At 48.1% G+C, this 17,795-nt stretch overlaps 1 protein-coding gene across 1 annotated transcript in view; it reads left to right on the top strand.

Annotated features, from left to right (window-relative positions):
- ZC3H3 (zinc finger CCCH-type containing 3) overlaps positions 1-17,795 on the top strand; it is a 1,788,705-nt gene that overhangs the window by 1,171,721 nt on the left and 599,189 nt on the right. Inside the window, exon 6 of the mRNA XM_085604688.1 lies at positions 16,952-17,039. Coding sequence (XP_085460814.1) covers positions 16,952-17,039 — 88 coding nt within the window. The remainder of the gene's footprint in view (positions 1-16,951; positions 17,040-17,795) is intronic.

Below are 17,795 nucleotides of genomic sequence, written 5' to 3'. Positions count from 1 at the left end.
GGTTGCAAAGTGACCAGATTGGTTTTATTCACATCCAAACACATCAGCCTCACTTTACAGACTTTGCAGTGAAGCGCTACTTTTGTTTTCTCATCTTTCTTTGAACAGCATTTTGTCCCCAGGAGGGGAAGTGCACCATTCCTGGAGGTACTGCAATACCTGGTTGATGGGTGGATTGGAAAACAAAATGTGTACCATGGCTCTGTGTTTATGGATGTGGTCTTTTTAAACCATACTGCTTACGTTTTGTACGGATATAAGCAATGGACTTTGAAACGGTTCCCTTCAGGGCCCTCTAGTCATGTCCTTAACTTTTCAGGTAAAACCACTCACTGATTTCTGAATAGTGAGTGAGAGATCGTTATGGTAACCATGCTGTTTCTGCTTACATTTCACCTGCTTTACTTAATCTTGCATTCCCTATGAGTATTTGCTTTTACTTTTTTTTTTAGGCAGCATATTACTCTTATCAAGTGCATAATTTGAATTGAGCCACATCCAAGTGTTTATAGCGGGCACAATTAGGTTGTAGCTGAAGGCAGTGAGAGTTTCTCTCAGTAGTGCAGTATGGTGTTCAGTGGGGGAAAGGATGTGGCACTATGGCCAGAGCTGTCTAATTTGGAACTGGGGAACTGGGTTCAGCCTTCATGACCAGTCAACCAGACCACTCTACTGAGGCAGCATATTCTCATGGTAGACCTTACAAGGCCCCACTAGACCTTAGAAGGCTTGATGTCTTAGCACAAGCAGGTGTACCGTAGTGGTGTCAATTGTGAGTTAACCGTGAAGGCCTGTCCACCACAATCCATACTGAAGTTCATCTCCAGTCTTGCGGGTAGGCCTACAAAGCAGCAAACCCTAGAGCAACAGTGATCAAGTCACTGTGACTCTGTCACTGAGGTCACATGAACCTTGAGCAGGTTAGGGCGGTGCGAACGGTGTGACCCCCCTGGGTACCTATTTCGGGTGGGTGCGTAGTGTTTGCAAGTATATTATGGTTTAAAAAAAACTTGCTGCCTCCTTCCTGGCCTCCAGCAATTTTCAGAAGCAATAAAAATGTCATGATAACTTTGGTGATTAATGTTCTTCCTAGAGAGAGATCAGAGTTTTGTCTAGTGGAAGGGTTGACTCCTGGAAAGGTAGCACAGAGGGTTAATGTGCCTGCTGCAAAGAAAATGTACCATGCAGATCACAAAGTGCACTGCTTTAATGGGGGGACCATGATGAATGGTCATTTAATGTCGGCTGTAAATGATGGATCCCTGAACAGTGTCATGTATGTGCATGTTTGCATTGTGCTGAGGGGATTACCAGGTAATTGTTCACGCAGCTCTCTGATGGATGTCACATGAGTCCCCAGATAGATCATGCAGTCTGTGTGTTCTCTTTTGTACTGCCAGTCACCAGTGTTTTCAACTGTGTAGCTTTGGACCGTGTCATGTATGTGCATGTAACTTGCATGATCGAGGTAACTATTAACGGCGGCGATACTACGTGCTACATGTCTCTCGGTCCTCTTTCAAGTGCTTGCCGTCCTTTTTCCCAACCCCCCCGCAACCCCATCCCCCACCCCCGCCAGGGTCGGCAATCTGAGATATAGCCCCGGGCGCCACAAGCTCTAGCTACGCCTCTGCCTCGTGGAGAGACAGAAGGGGCTTGGGCGTGCCTTGCCCCCTCGTGGAGAGACAGAAAGGGGGGTGGGCATGCCTTGCCCCATTGTGGAGACACAATGGCGCCACAAGCTCTAGCTACGCCTCTGCCTCGTGGAGAGACAGAAGGGGCCTGGGCGGGCCTTGCCTCCTCGTTGAGAGACAGAAGGGGCCTAGGCGTGCCTTTCCCCCGCGTGGAGTGACAGAATAAGGGCTGTGCGTGCCCCATCATGGAGAGACAGAAAGGGGTCTGGGCGCGCCATGCCCCCTCATGGAGAGACAGAAAGGGGTCTGGGTGCGCCATGCCCCCTCATGGAGAGACAGAAAGGGGTCTGGGTGCGCCATGCCCCCTCATGGAGAGACAGAAAGGGGTCTGGGTGCGCCATGCCCCCTCATGGAGAGACAGAAAGGGGTCTGGGCGTGCCTTGCCCCCTCATCGTGCTGCGCAGGTGTTCGAGTGACAGGCTGCTTTCAACCAGACTGGCCTCTGACGGAGCTTACTGACAACGGGTGACAGCCCCGAGAGAAGGAGGCGAACTGGAGGTCTCGTCCCTGCGCCGCAGCCCCCTCACTCACCCAGGAGCAGGGCGAGGGTGGCAGCTGAGTGACTGCCGCTCCCTCACCACCTGGAGCTCTGACGCGCAGGACTTTGTTTTATCTTCAGCGTGACTCTGGCTGTCACTCGGTGACAGCTTCATTCTGTGACTGTTTATTTATTACTAGTCCTTGGCAGCGATGGGGGACGGAAGGGCTCTCAAGTTAAAACAACATGGGCAGGACTTGGCTAATATTGTGTTAGTTCGAACCTATGTAATAGTCTTTATAGGGCTGCCTGCGAAAAATCGGTATATAACTTAGAAAGGGAACATTTTAAATATATTTCTGTTAACACACGTGTATGTGCTTTATGTGACAACATCGGTGAAGTTGGTAAAAGCACAGTTTAATGCAGAGAAATCATGTACAGACGTTTTAAGAGTTTCTGGTGAAACAGCTCTTAAGTATATATTTTCTTGCAAACGAAACAACCAGTACAAAGTAAAATAAGACGTTTCTAAAGAGTTACCCTTCCTTTACACATGGCACTCTGCAGCCCAGCGACGAATATCAATGGGATTTGTTAGGCCTGACTGGGCAGTGCGTATTTCCACTTAACCCATTGTTACCAATTAAAAAACAAGCGTTTGCAATGCAATCGGCCTCGTATTTCTGAGAGTTTGCAGTATTGGCATTGTAAATGACAATGCCTTTTATTTATGTTTTGGTTTTTAAAACCTAAATAAAAGCCATTGTCATTTACAATGCTTATAGCTGAAACTCTCTGACATGCGAGATCTATTGCGTTCCAAATGCTTGTTCTCTTTTCCTGCAATGCATCTCAAATAAAGGTCTCTGACGCCCCTGAGCCATGTCCAATCAGGCGCGCAACACCCATTGGGCTCACCGGGCTTCAGTTCCCCCGTCATGTGTGTCAGCCCGGCTGAGACAGCCTCGCGGGCTGCGTCCGTCTAATTGCACCCGAGTAATTCACAGGTCTTTAAAAGACCATTTACTCGTTAATGAGGCTTTTGTTGCGTTTTCACCCCTTCTTACAGCCACTCTGCCTATGGCTGGAAGACTTAGCCCCACACCCACCCCCCTGAAATCTTTTTCAGCCCCCCCCCCCCCTCCCCCCCGAAATTTGGCTCTAGTTGCCCGCCGGTGTCCAATCTATATAAAAGCAAAAAATAAATAAAATTAATTAAGCCTGCGAATGGCCATGCCCTCGGCCTTCTCTAGTATTCACCTACTTCCTCCTTTCGGAGTACTTTTTCATGATAAGGAAAAGCGTGTATTCTCTCCAGCCTTTAGGTCTTCCTATTGCTCACCACTCAAAATGTCTTTACTGCAAAACTCCCCTTCGATGAGAACAGTGAAGTTCCCTTAGCAGTGTTAAATAAATAAATACAAATCAAGCCGCTCTTTCAATAACTGTCCGGAAAACTAAGACGGCTCTAGGTGGCACAAAGCCAAACTGAGAAAACTCAAGGCAAAGCACATCCCTGAAAACAAGCAATGGCTTTTCACCATCCTCTTTCCATCCGCTGCTGCCATGGCTCTTTCATCAGTGTTCTCTGGGTTAGATTATTATGCTTTTGTGTCTAATCTCCTTCTGATGCTGAAGTCACCAGTAGGCCACAAGAGACCAGCAAACCAAGGACTAACCGAAGCTGCTCCGTTTAAAAATGTGAACAAGTCCCCTCGGCACTCTGAGTCTGACCACTATTGTCTTCTGACAAAGCGATCAATACTAGTGCATTAATTAAAGTTACAACAAAGGCAGTGTTGTTAGAGGCCAACTAAACAGTCCTGCGCACTCTGGCTCTTTTTGTCCTCTCGCTGCCAGGCCGAGGTTGCTGCTCGCACAGCCCCGAGGCACGTGCCCGGTCAAGAGGGTGTTCATTAAATGGCCCTCTCTTGCTGTGGCTGTGAGAGAGGACTCTTCAGGCCTTGGAGGCAAGGCTGCGTCGTCTGGTTGGTGGTGACTTGCTAACAAAGATATAATCCCATGCCAAGGCCACTTAAAAAGGAATCGGGATTCTGCAATGCCAAAAAAAGCAAACCGAAGCCAAGTGAACCATTTTTAAGAACAGAGGCACATGAGTGTGTACTCTTCTGCCCAGGTCAGGAGCAACCACCGGTAGTACTTCGGGAATCACCCTCTCCCTCTTCACCCCCAGACCCCGGCTGTGGGGGCGAATAGAAACAAACCTCCATTACCTGTCCAGCGCAGATGCTGCACCTCTTCCCTAGCCAGTTCTTGCTGTGTGGGTCACGGGTGAGCATGGGAGGGAGGTGGGAAGAAAGACAACACGGACAACGGGGGAGGTGGCGGGAGCAAAGGGAATTGGGACAACGGGAGGGGGGCTGGAAAAAAGACAACATGGACAATGGGGAGGGGGCGGGAACAAAGGGAATACTGACAATGGGAGGGGGGCGGGAGCAATGCCAACAATGACAACAGGAGGGGGGCAGGAGGAAAGTAAAAGACGACAGGAAAATACTACAGAACCTGAGGCAAAAGAAAAAGTAGTGCGGGTACCAAAACATATGGCCCGTATCAAAGGGATCCACGCAGTAGGGGCAAACGCCAGGGTGGAAACAAAGCAGCCACAAGGCAGGACAAATGTACTCAATCCACGAACTAAAACTATGGAATTTATAAAGACGGACAAAGTAACCGATCACATGCGGTGGGTGTGTGGTGGGTGTCTTCTAACTTCCCAGAGGCATTACAGCATGCCTCGCAGAGCAGCACATGCGTGCTGCCTCTAGGCTCGACCTAAAAATACAGAGTGAGGGAATGCAGCTCCGAGTCAGCCAAGGAGCCAAGTCTTGAGGCACTTTCTGATGGTGTGCAGAGTGGGGGAGCATTTGATGTTGATCAGGAGCTCGTTCCAGGTCTTTGCTGCGATGTAGAAGGCTCTTCCACCCGCATTGGCTCTGTGGATGCGCAGGGTTTCAGTGAGGGCGAGGTCAGCGGAGCGGAGGTTTCTCTTTGATACGTGGAAGGAGACTCTTTCGTTGAGGTATTGGGGTCCGGTGTAGGTATTGGGGTCCGGTGTTGTGGAGGGATTTGTAGGCGTGGGTGAGTAGCTTGAAGGTTACTCTCTTATCGACGAGAAGCCAGTGGAGGTCTCGCAGGTGTTTGGTGATGTGTTCATGTCGTGGGATGCTGAGGTTGAGTCTGGCCGCGGTGTTCTGTATGGTCTGGAGCTTGCGGAGCAGGAATTTGTTGATTCCAGCATAGAGAGCGTGTCCTTGGTCCAGTCCGCTTGTTTTGAGTGTGTGGGTGTGTGACGGTTGGTCAGGGACAGACGGGACACTGGTTCTTTGAAATCGTGGTTTTATTGAAATATAACGTTTTCTTAATCTACTAGTCCGTCTTTCTCTCGCCCATACGGCCGGATCCGTGTTTTCTATCTGGTTGGGTCTTGCGTTTGTGATGGTTCTTGGTCGTCGCGTGCCTTGGACCACGGGAGGTATGCAGGATGGTTCTCCCCGGGAAGCGTATGGGCCCAGAAGACAGAAAACAAACAAAGGATAGTGTCAGGGTACCTTTCCTTAAGGGTTTAACCTAAGACCGGGACCGGGAGTGAGGAGACACCCTAACTGTGCTGCAGTGATTCCCCCCGTAAGACGTCTCTGTAATTGGTGAAATGTGCAATGTGGGGTGGGGAAACAAGGGAACAGAAACAACAGTACAGGCACTAGTGTTACGAAGTCTGCTTCTCCCCTCTCGCTATCCAGCCCACTACGCGGTCCCGTACCTGTCCTAGCCACGCTCCTCCCCTGGGAACGTGGCGGGGCGCTTCGCGGGATCCCGGGCCTCCTGGCCGTCCGGTGTCCGTCTCTCCGCTGCCTCCTCGCTTCTCCTCTCCCTCGTTCCTCGCCGCTCCTCCTGCTCCGTTACTCAACTCTTCTCCTGCACTCCACTCTTCGCCTCCGCTCCTCCGGGAATCGCCGTCCGTCCACTGTCGGGTCTCGCCTTCCTTTAACGTCCCCTGCGCCGTGATGTCACACAGGGGTGTTTCCGAAGACACGTAGTTTATCCAGTTAAAGGGCTCCACTCCTTCCTGTTGGCTCCGCACTGTACTCTCCGGCGAGGGAAGCCATTCTTCCTGCTGTAGGGGGACAAGAGGGGGTGAGAACGGTATGTGGGTCCACCAGTCCTTATTTTCTCTTTGCTCCGCTCGTCCTGCTCTGTCACACACCTCCCCCTCTGGCTTCTCCCGTTCGGGGAGAGGAAGGGACTGTGACAGAAAGTCCGCATTGCCATTGTCTCTCCCCTTCCTGTGCTGCACCTCAAAGGCGAAAGGCTGTAGGGACAAAAACTATCGGAGCACACGTGGATTCTGACTTTTGTTTTTATACATCCACGTCAGGGGGGCATGGTCAGTGCAGAGTATAAACGGCTTGCCTTCTAGGTAGTACCTAAGCTTTTCAATTGCCCACTTAATGGCCAGGCATTCCCTCTCTATGGTGGGATATTTGATTTCTCTGGGAAATAACTTTCGGCTCACATACAGTATGGGATGTTCTAGCCCGTCCACCCCTACTTGAGACAATACCGCCCCTATCCCTGTTTCTGAGGCATCGGTGGCTACTAGGAAGGGCTTGTCAAAATCGGGGGAGACCAGTACTGGTTTGGTGGTGATCACCGCTTTCAGGTTCTGGAAATCTTTGGTGGGGGATCTTAACCGGAGGTTTGGGCTGTCTTTTCGTAGAAGGTCTGTTAAGGGGATGGCTACCTCTGAAAACTGAGGTATAAACCTCCGGTAATAACTGATTAGTCCCAAAAAAACCCTAAGTTCTCTTTTGGTGGTAGGGAAAGGTGTCGCTGTGATGGCCTTGATTTTTTCGGTCTGAGGTGCGATGACGCCGTCTCCGAGTATGTACCCCAGGTATTTTACCCTTTGAAAGGCGGCTTTTGATTTTTTTGCATTAATATGCAGTCCTGCTTGTCGAAGGGCACTTAGGATGATCGTTACGTGTTTTAGATGGTCCGCCCAGGTTGGACTGTATACCACGATGTCGTCTAGGTATGCGGAACTAAAGGAGGGATAGGACTGTAGGATGGTGTTCATCAAACGCTGAAAGGTAGCAGGTGCCCCGTGGAGTCCGAAGGGTAATACCGTAAATTCAAATAATCCTTGATCCGTGGAAAAGGCTGTCTTCTTACGGTCGGCTTCTCTTAAGGGTACTTGCCAGTAACCTTTTGTTAGGTCGAAGGTTGTGATATAGCTGGCATCTCCTATTTTCTCTATGAGTTCATCGACCCTCGGTATCGGGTACGCGTCAAACGTGGAAATTTCGTTCAAGGCCCTGAAGTCCATACAGAAACGCGTGGACCCATCCGGCTTCGGTATCATCACGATGGGGGACATCCATTCGCCCGAGGAGGGTCGTATCACTCCTTGTTGTAACATCTCTCCTACTTCCCTTCAGATCGCCTCCCTCCTGGCAGTGGGGATCCTGTAGGGTTTTTGCCGGATAATCTTCCCTGGGACCGTCTGTATCCCATGTTTTATTAGATGAGTCCTGCCTGGTGTATTTGAGAACAGCTGTGCGAAGGGCGTTAGGGTCTCATTTAATTCTTGTCTCTGGGTCTCCGTGAGCTCTGGGTTAACAACCAATTCTCCTACCGTGGAATCAGGTTGGTTACCGGTGGGTACCAGAAAGTGTGCAGCTTTGGGTAGAGGACCAAGCCATTTTTTTTAACAAATTGATATGATAGCACTGTACTTTGGTGGGAGACATCTGTATTCTATATGTAGTCTCGCCTATTGTTTCCCTCACTCGATATGGGCCCTGCCACTCACTCTTGAATTTGCTGTTGGAGGAGGGAAGAAGGACTAGTGCCCAGTCCCCTGCATGTAATCGTCTTAATTTCGTTCCTTTGTCGTAGTACTTCTTCTGTTTTTCTTGGCTTCTTTCGAGATTCGAGTACGCCAGATCCCTCAGCTTGCCTATCTTTGATTTCAATTGGTTGGTGTATTCCAGTAAGGCGCAGTGGTCCTGTCTTTCTTCCGTTTCCCATGCGTCCTTAGTCATCTCCAGCAGTGATCTTGGCTGTCTTCCATACAACAACTCAAACGCAGAGCAGCCTAAACTGCTCTGGACTTGGGAACGCAGTACATATAAGGCCAAGGGAAGCAATCGGTCCCACTCTCTTCCTCCGACTGCCAGCATTTTTTTTAACGTGCTCTTTAGGGTACGATTGTACCTTTCAACGAGTCCATCTGTATGGGGGTGGTACACTGATGTCCGCAATTGTTGGATGTCCTGGGCGCGACAGACTTCTTTCATTAAGCGCGAGGTAAAAGGAGAGCCTTGGTCCGTTACCACCTCCTTGGGAAATCCGACTCGAGAAAAAAGTTCTATCAGTTTTTCCGCCAGATTCTTGGTGGTGGGGGTTTGGAGCGGGAAGGCCTCTACAAAACGGGTGGTATAGTCCACTATTACTAGGGCGTGCAAGTGTCCTTTTCGGGTACGGGGAAGGGGCCCTATGAGGTCCATGCCTACTCTTTCAAAAGGTATTCCTATTATAGGCATTGGTTTTAGGGGGGCGGGAGGGGGTCTGTAGGCGTTTTTCTTTTGGCAGGTCTCACAGGTGTGGCAATACCTTTCTATGTCGCGATAAATTCCTGGCCAATAAAAACACCTTAATACGCTATTGGTAGTTTTCTCCTTTCCTGCATGCCCTGCGGTCAGATGTGTGTGGGAGAAAAACAGGACCTGATCTCTGAAGGGTTGAGGGACCAGTAACTGTAGGGGTTCCCCCTTTCTTCCCTCTCTATATGACAATTCGTTTTTAATGAGGAACCGGGGGTATACCTCTCCTCCTCTATTTTGGTTTTGGTTGGCCTGTTCCCATGCGTTAAACAACGTCCGGTCGTTGGATTGGGCGAACCGAAAGCTACGGTCTATGATCCATGGGTCGGGACTGACCAGAGCTGAGGCTGGTGTGTTGGTCTCCTGCTTAATCTCCCTTAATTCGTCCCTAAACAGTGACAAGAAGCCTGGGTTATCTACCCCTAGAATCACTTCTTCTGGTAAGGTGTCTACTACCCCTAGTCTTACAGCGTGTGTGGGTCTGTTGAGGGGGGTTATCGGGACAAGGGCTAGGGGATATGGCTTTACGTCCCCATGTATACACCTAATGTGTACTGTTTGGTTTGCGAGGTACTGTTGGGGCCGTACTAAGGTTTTCCTCACTACTGATTGCCTGCACCCTGAATCTAATAAGGCCTTTACCACTGTCCCGTTCATCCTTACACGTACGTAGTAGGAGGTACCCAATTCAGCGGAATATAGTACTGTCTTTGGTAAATATCCAACTTCCGTTGGCTCCTCAGTCCTTTTCCTGGGGCACAGACGGGCAATGTGTCCCCATTCGCCGCATTCGTAACATTGCAGTCCTCGCGTAGATGATAGGTCCATTCTGCCTGGTTTGGGACGTATAACTTCTGGTTGTACCTTGACTTTCTTCTCTGCTCGGGCCAGAGGGACGACTTTGGGAGTTTTCTCATAGTCCACAGCGCTATAGCGGGGTTGTGCTCTAGAAAAGTGGGTAGCCATCTCAATGGTTTGGGCCACCGTTAGGTTAGGATGTTGCTTCAGCCACCTTTGTGTTCCATATGGTAAGGCTTCCATGAACTGTTCCAAGTAAATTCTGGCCATGATTTCTTCCTTAGTGCTGCTGTCCGGTTTCAGCCACTTATCTGCGGCCATTTTTAAGCGGAAGTATAAAGTTTTAGGGTTTTCTCCTGTAACACCTCTCTCTTTCCGGAACCGTACTCGGTATGCCTCTGCATCGAGACCGAGATGTTCTAGGATGACTTCTTTGATTACAGAGTATGGCGTGGCCCCTGTCGGTTTGGCGACTTGATAGGCGGACTGGGCTTCTGCCGATAATAGGGGTGCTAAGAAAAATGGCCATTTTTCTTCTGGCCAGCCACACGCCCTTGCTGCTCTTTCAAAATTGGTCAAGAACGCATCGGGATCTTCTCCAGTAACATATTTCTGAAGTGCAAGGCCGGTAGGGTGAGGAACAGGCGTTCTTCGTTCCGCGGGTATTGTAACCCCTGATTCTGGGGCGGCCTTTTGGAAGGACTCCAGGTGCGCCGACATGGTATTTTGAAATGCCTCCTGGTCGGCTTGGGCGGACGTCATTTGTCATTCGACGGCCCAACCAAGCTTTTCTTGTCCCTGAATCAAATGTTGAATTAGGACCTCCATCTCGTTGCAGACAGAGTAGAATGTAGATCCCACTTCTGACACCAGTTGTGACGGTTGGTCAGGGACAGACGGGGCACTGGTTCTTTGAAATCGTGGTTTTATTGAAATATAACGTTTTCTTAATCTACTAGTCCGTCATTCTCTCGCCCATACGGCCGGATACGTGTTTTCTATCTGGTTGGGTCTTGCGTTTGTGATGGTTCTTGGTCGTCGCGTTCCTTGGACCACGGGAGGTATGCAGGATGGTTCTCCCCGGGAAGCGTATGGGCCCAGAAGAAAGAAAACAAACAAAGGATAGTGTCAGGGTACCTTTCCTTAAGGGTTTAACCTAAGACCGGGACCGGGAGTGAGGAGACACCCTAACTGTGCTGCGGTGATTCCCCCCGTAAGACGTCTCTGTAATTGGTGAAATGTGCAATGTGGGGTGGGGAACAAGGGAACAGAAACAACAGTACAGGCACTAGTGTTACGGAGTCGGTTTCTCTCCTCTCGCTATCCAGCCCACTACGCGGCCCCGTACCTGTCCTAGCCACGCTCCTCCCCTGGGAACGTGGCGGGGCGCTTCGCGGGATCCCGGGCCTCCTGGCCGTCCGGTGTCCGTCTCTCCGCTGCCTCCTCGCTAGTCCTCTCCCTCGTTCCTCGACGCTTCTCCTGCACTCCACTCTTCGCCTCCGCTCCTCCGGGAATCGCCGTCCGTCCACTGTCGGGTCTCGCCTTCCTTTAACGTCCCCTGCGCCGTGACGTCACACAGGGGTGTTTCCGAAGACACGTAGTTTATCCAGTTAAAGGGCTCCACTCCTTCCTGTTGGCTCCGCACTGTACTCTCCGGCGAGGGAAGCCATTCTTCCTGCTGTAGGGGGACAAGAGGGGGTGAGAACGGTATGTGGGTCCACCAGTCCTTATTTTCTCTTTGCTCCGCTCGTCCTGCTCTGTCACAGGGTGACAGTCTTTCTAGATTTGGGGGGGTCTATTTGAAGGTCTTGCGATGGGTGCGGAGGGTGTTGAAGCGGGTGGAGGCGACGGCATTGATCTGTCGGGTCATGGTGAGGGAGGAGTCGAATATGATGCCGAGGATTCGGGCGTGCTCCGTGGGAGTAGGGGGGTGGTTCAGGGCGGTGGGCCACCAGGTGTTGTCCTATGCTCAGGGGGTGGGTCAGAGGACGAGGATTTCTGTCTTCTCCAAGTTGAGCTTCAGGCAGCTGCTGCTCATCCAGGATGCAACGTCTTTCATTCCTTCCTGGAAGCTAAGTGTGGTGGTCCTTTGTGAGGGAGAGGATGAGCTGGGTGTCGTCGGCGTAGGATACTTTGCTGAGTTCATGCTGTCTGACGATGGCGGCGAGGGGGGCCATGTAGATGTTAAAGAGCTTAGGGCTGAGCGATGATCCTTGGGGCACTCTGCAGTTGATCTCTGTGGGTTCGGAGAGGAGGGGCAGGTGTCTTATTCTTTTAATTCTGCCGGTGAGGAAGGAGCCGAGCCAGCCGAGGGCGGTTCCCTGTATGCCGGCGTCATGGAGACTAGCGTTGAGAGTGCGGAAGGGATACGGTGTCGAAGGCTGCAGAGAGATGGGGCCGCGGTGTGGCTTTGGTCGAGGAGAGTGCACATGTCATCTGTGGCAGAGAGGAGGGCGATCTCGATGCTGTGGTTGCTACGGAATCTGGATTGGGAAGGGTCAAATGTGGAGTTCTCTTTGATGAAGTTTGTTAGCTGGAAGTTGACAATCTTCTCAGTGACTTTGGCTGCTAAGGGGAGGAGAGAGATGGGTCGTTAGTTTTTGTGGTCTGTCGGGTCTGTAGAGGGCTTCTTGAGGAGAGGCTTGACTTCTGCGCGTTTCCAGTCATTGGGAAATATGCCGGATTCGAAGGTGGTGTTGATGGTGCATCATAGCTCGGGTGCTATGGCTGCGGTGGCTCTGTGAAAGATGTGCGGCGGGTAGGGGTCCGTGGGGGCTCCTAAGCGAATGGTTTTCATGGTCGTAGCGGTGTCTTTGGTGGTGACCGGGGTCCAGGCGGAGATGGTAGGCTGGCTGTTGTTTCTGGAGGAAGGAATGGTTTATGGGTCTGTTCGTTGAAGTTGTTGTAGAGGGACTTGATTTTCTGATAGAAGTAGGAGCTGAGTTTGTTGCAAAGGTCTGGGAGGGTGTGACGTCCGTGGCTTTGCTGGGGGGTTTGTTGAATTTCTGAATGATGCTAAAGAGTTCCTTTGAGTTGCTGGAGTCTCACCATATATAGTTCCTTTTCTCGCCTCAGTTCAACACGCTGCGAGTTGGTACTTGACAAATAGTGAGAAATAGTTGTGACTCTGTGTTACACCAAAAATATTATACACCTGGTGGACAGTGGCCCGAATCACAAAGGTAAATTTATATGTGTATATTTACTTATGTGTAAATGTACTTTTACGCTTAGGTGTTATTTTCTATTTCCCAGAGGATTACACTTTAGATTTCTATGTCTCCATACCCTCCAGTGAGGGGATCGAGTCTCTGAAGACTGACTTTACAAGTGTTAAGTTACCCTGAGTATTGTTGGTGCAGATCTCCCCCACTGGGGGAAAGTGCAAGAACATTTAATAAACTTATTACTGTGTTTAAAAACATTTTTAAATATTTTAATAAGAAATATAAATGCAAAACGATTTGTAAAAATAATAAACTTGGTCTAATAAAATAAACAAATAGAACCAGCACATAAACACCTAAAAGTAAAAAGCTATTAAATAACCAAATTAATATATTAGTTTAAATTATCATTTTTTTTTATGTAAAATTTTTATTGTTTTCACAACAGTTAGAACAGAAGGACATCGAGACAGACCTTGTTCAGAAATCTTATGACAAATTCCCACCCAAATGCACAATTCCTTAACCAAGCCCACTTCCAATGCAGTGAGAAGGACCACGTTTCCCCCTCTCCCCGTCTCCCCCCAAACCAACCTAACCATCCGAATCCGAGGAGTCCCCATCAGACACGGGCTTAAATTGTCATTTTTAAACAACAATCTGTTTTACAAAAAATTACCCACTCGTACTATCATTTTTATTTAAAGGGTAGTTAACCGGTTAAAAGTTATGTATGTAATTAATTTAAATACATTTGATATATTTTTTAGCTAAGCTAATTAAAAAAAATGCATATATATTTACATTAATTCCCATGGCGTGTTATTTCCCTGACTTCTTTGAGAGTATGTTGCAGTATCATTGGTTGGCCATGTATGGTGCTTGACTTATCTCAAGGATGGGCCGGAATATATGATAGCTTTTTTTGACATTGATAGGGCTGTATTAACTTTAGAAGTGCATTTTCTGAATCTATTTACTTTGTCGATGTGTGTTTTGTACTACCATGTCCCTCCCCAATTCATTAGTTTTTCCTTGCCGGCCTTAGCGCTAATGGCACCCAGTGCGACAATCTTTTTTAGCGCCCCCCCATGACCTCCTCCTCAGATTCCCTCACAACCACCCAACAAAAGAGCCCCTCATCTGTCCATAACACCTCTCTTGCATACATTTCATTTGCTTTAAAGTGCTGGTAAAGGCTGGCTTTACTAATCCAGTCAGCCATCCACTTTAAATACAGATCTATTCTTTGCAGCAGGCATATTTGCCCCCGTGCGACTTCAAAACTGCCACTAAACAAAACTCCGATCTCTCTAGCTGGAACATTAGTTACAAGAATTATCTTGACATTTTTATTGCTGCCTGGAATCTGGACGCACATGGAACTCTGCATCGGCTGCTTTTAAATCGTAAGTTATTCCTAAACACAGTGCCCCCACACTGAGGTCAGCGCTCCCCCTTTAGGTCAGCGCCCAGTGCGCCGCACCAGTCGCACTGCCCTAAAGCCGGCCCTGTTCTCAACCATTTTTGAGTAATTAATTCCCATTTTACCACCACTCCCCTGGTCCCTCCCACAGTTACTACAAAAGAGTGTATTTATGATTGCAAAACTACACAGCACCAGGGTGGAGATCTCTGTACAGAAAAGATTAAGGGGCGGAGATCTCCAATTATATATTTGTGAATTACATTTTGTAGTAAGTAACACTACTAAAGTACTACTTTAAATACCACTGGATGTAGTTTTTGACCAGGTAAATAGTCTTTATTTATAAATACTAAAGATGTATTCCCCTAACATGGCTTGGTCTGACTAGGACCTTTCTTTAAGGTACAGAATAGAAGCAGCACAGTTCGGAATTTTAAGTGCTTTCATTAGATCATACATTAGTGCCATGATAGGTAGTAATGTTAAGGTTTTTGCAGGACTCCTTTGGTTTTGCAGATGTAAAACACTGTAATGTTCTCAGTGACATAAACCCCATGCCCCCCTTTTCCTGTTATTTTTCCTGTGATGAATGTACCTTTCTTTCTTTTCCTATTTTATAAGCCGAGATATGAAAGCCATTTACTTTTTCACACCATATATGTTTAGGTCTCGCCTGGGCTCTTCAGGACATGCTGTATCCACTCTTGGACTTAAAACCCGCCCATTGCTTTTGATTCCTTTCTTTTGCATGTCCTTACTAAAAGCTTTCTTCTATGTGGGTGATCTGTATTTTTGTCCCTCCTTGTTTCGTGCTCCCTTCCACGGAGCAGTGGCCTATTACTTGCATCCTTTCACTTTTGTCTGTTTCAGTTTGTGTATTCGCACTAATATTTTTTTGGTTTATTTCAGCCTGTGTTTTGGGAAGGTTCCCTTTTGTTTCTTTGTAGTGTCGATGCTCCTAGGGCCGATTTTGTAAACAGTCCTGTTAACCTTGTTCTTATTTCATCACATTTGCAGTTTTCTAAGAGTGCCTGTTCCATCCACCCACACCCTCCCTCACACTGCTTGCCTCTTCCGTCGTCGGCCGCTCTTTATGTCTATTTCCCTCTGAGTCCCGCTTTAGCTACCAGGCCCCTCGTTACAACTGCTTCCAGTGGAGAGCTACAGGTACATGTGAGACCGCCAATCATCACACAATGCATTAACAATAATTAACGCAACCATATATACAAACCCAAAACTTTACAGCTATGTATTTTTAAAAGGAACCATTAGTGCACAGTCTTGTGGCTACCACACGTGTTCCAAAAGTTAATGTTTGGGAGCAAGAAAAGCAGTTGTGTGTCCAGTCTACGTCATCTTCTTTGTGCTGCATCATGTGACTCAAGTTTGCTGACGGGTTGCGCAGCAACGATGCTGCTAGAGGTGATTGATTTAGATACATTGATTCACACTTTTACGTCAAACCTTATCTGCAATACTCCATAAACCAGCTACCACTTCTATCACATGCTGTGATTACTCGGCCATGACAATATACAGATGCAAAAACAACATGGACAGAATGCAGAACAATGTCATAAATTCACCCCAGCACAGAGATCTGGGCCTAAATCCATCGTTTTTTACTCACCATGCCATTCCAGTTTGAACCCAGCTTTATGCAAATCAGTCTTGACCCTGTGCCTCATGGGAACAGTCCAGCCCGAACTGCCAAGCCAGGTGCTCCCTGGACTGGAAACAAGCATCCTAGGACCGGTTTCGGGGTTTCACCCCTCTTCATCCAGGACAGTTTGATTTCAGTGGCATGGAGAGCACGGGACCCACGTCTGGGCATACCCGTCCCACTCGGGGTGACAAATGCAAAAACAACAGTTGATGGATAGAATGCAGAACAATGTCATACATTCACCCCAGTACAGAGATCTGGGCCTAAATCCATCGTTTGGCTCCTCCACCCCCCCCTTAATTGGTTCAACCCCAAGACAGTGTGCACTCTATGAGGTTATCTCAGGACTCACGAGCTACCTCAATGCTGCTCAGCACACATGGTCTTCCGAACCTATATGTAGAGTCCTGTTTTATTATATCAACCACAAGACAATGTGCACTCGATGAGGTTATCTCAGTACTCACATACTACCTCAATGCTGCTTAGCACACTTGGTCTGCCGAACTTATATGTAGAATACTGCTTATTGTATGAATCTGGCTCAAAAACTGTTGTGAAGCGCTCCGATACCCTCGGGTCAGGCTAGTGCTATATAAAACTCCTTAATAAATAATAATAAATAAAATAAATGCAAATGCTCAGGAGAGGGAACAAAAGCACACAGCTTGTTATCTCTTCACATATACTTAAGAGATGGTGCTTTTTACTTTTTTCAGTCCCTGTATATAAGTGCGTGCAATGTTAAAATGTCAGATGGGTTGGCCTGTCCCAGTATTTACACATATACCAATATAAATAGCACTATTTTATTTCTTTTATAGCACTACTCATCCTAATGCAGAGTCTTCTAATGAGGACACTTCATGTGATGCCATGTGGTATGTAATGCGTCGTCATGCACTGTGTTGGCACGGGTCATGATGTCACTTGCATGCTGCCTTGCTTGGTCAGTCCCCCCACTTCTTTTTATAGGACTTGTGCCCTGAGTGGGGCATCACAAATGTTGAACGATTTAGAAGTCAGCGGAGGGTTTTCTGAGGAAATGTTGTTCGTAACTTCTGTTTTCTTTTTCTTTGTACAGGACGCTATGATTCTTCTCCAAACAGCTCCAGTTACATTTCCCCAACCTCTTCAAGCAGATCCGCAACGCCGAGCCGCTACATTGCAAGGTTTGTTGAGTATAATCACTCAAGCAGTAGCATCTATTTATTACTAATTGTAACATGTTTGTTTTGAATCCTAGTAACACAATATGTTGTTATAAGTCTATTTATGGGACATAACCTGATTTGTTTCTTAGAATGTCATAAAGGCTTCTAGTTGTTTGAAAACATTTTCTTTTCCTAATGTAGCCCTTTCTTTCTGCTGACCACCCAGTGCTTAATTTGAGCCAGTGGTTTCCGGTGCTCGGCACCAACTCTTCATTTTCAGCACCAACACGTATGGCAGTCTGCACATGGTGGCACTGTCAGTCGAATTTAGAGATAAGGACAACAGCCGTTTAATAATTAAATACACAACAATAAATGACTAATACCTACCACCCAGGCCGTTTTTATAGCTTTTGGGGCTGGAATTGTCACACTTTTAAGAATGTGATGATTAGTAGTTGTGTTGGTGCTGTCGCTGGCAGCCCTTGAGGGGCAATGTGTGGGGCAAGCTGCAGTGGCCTCCTGACGAGGGCCCTGGTGCTTTTTTACAAATGAAGCTCTGCAGCCACCCTTTATCCAAGCTGTATCCTCCGGGGGTCAGGACCATCCCCATGCAGTGACCGTACACCTTTCCACATTGTCTTGCATTGTACTGATGGTCATTCCAATGCTAAGAGGGCCACATCTTCACACACCAGTTGGCTCTTTGGGGAATAGTGACGAGGTTGTAGTCTTTTGTGAATGCAGGCAGCATGCATCTTTACTGGGTGGACC

The sequence above is a fragment of the Triturus cristatus genome, chromosome 5_1 (assembly GCF_964204655.1).
Source record: "Triturus cristatus chromosome 5_1, aTriCri1.1, whole genome shotgun sequence".
Taxonomy (NCBI): Eukaryota; Metazoa; Chordata; class Amphibia; order Caudata; family Salamandridae; genus Triturus; species Triturus cristatus.
The sequence above is the reverse complement of the archived record's forward strand: the minus strand, read 5'-3'. Positions and strand labels throughout refer to the sequence as shown.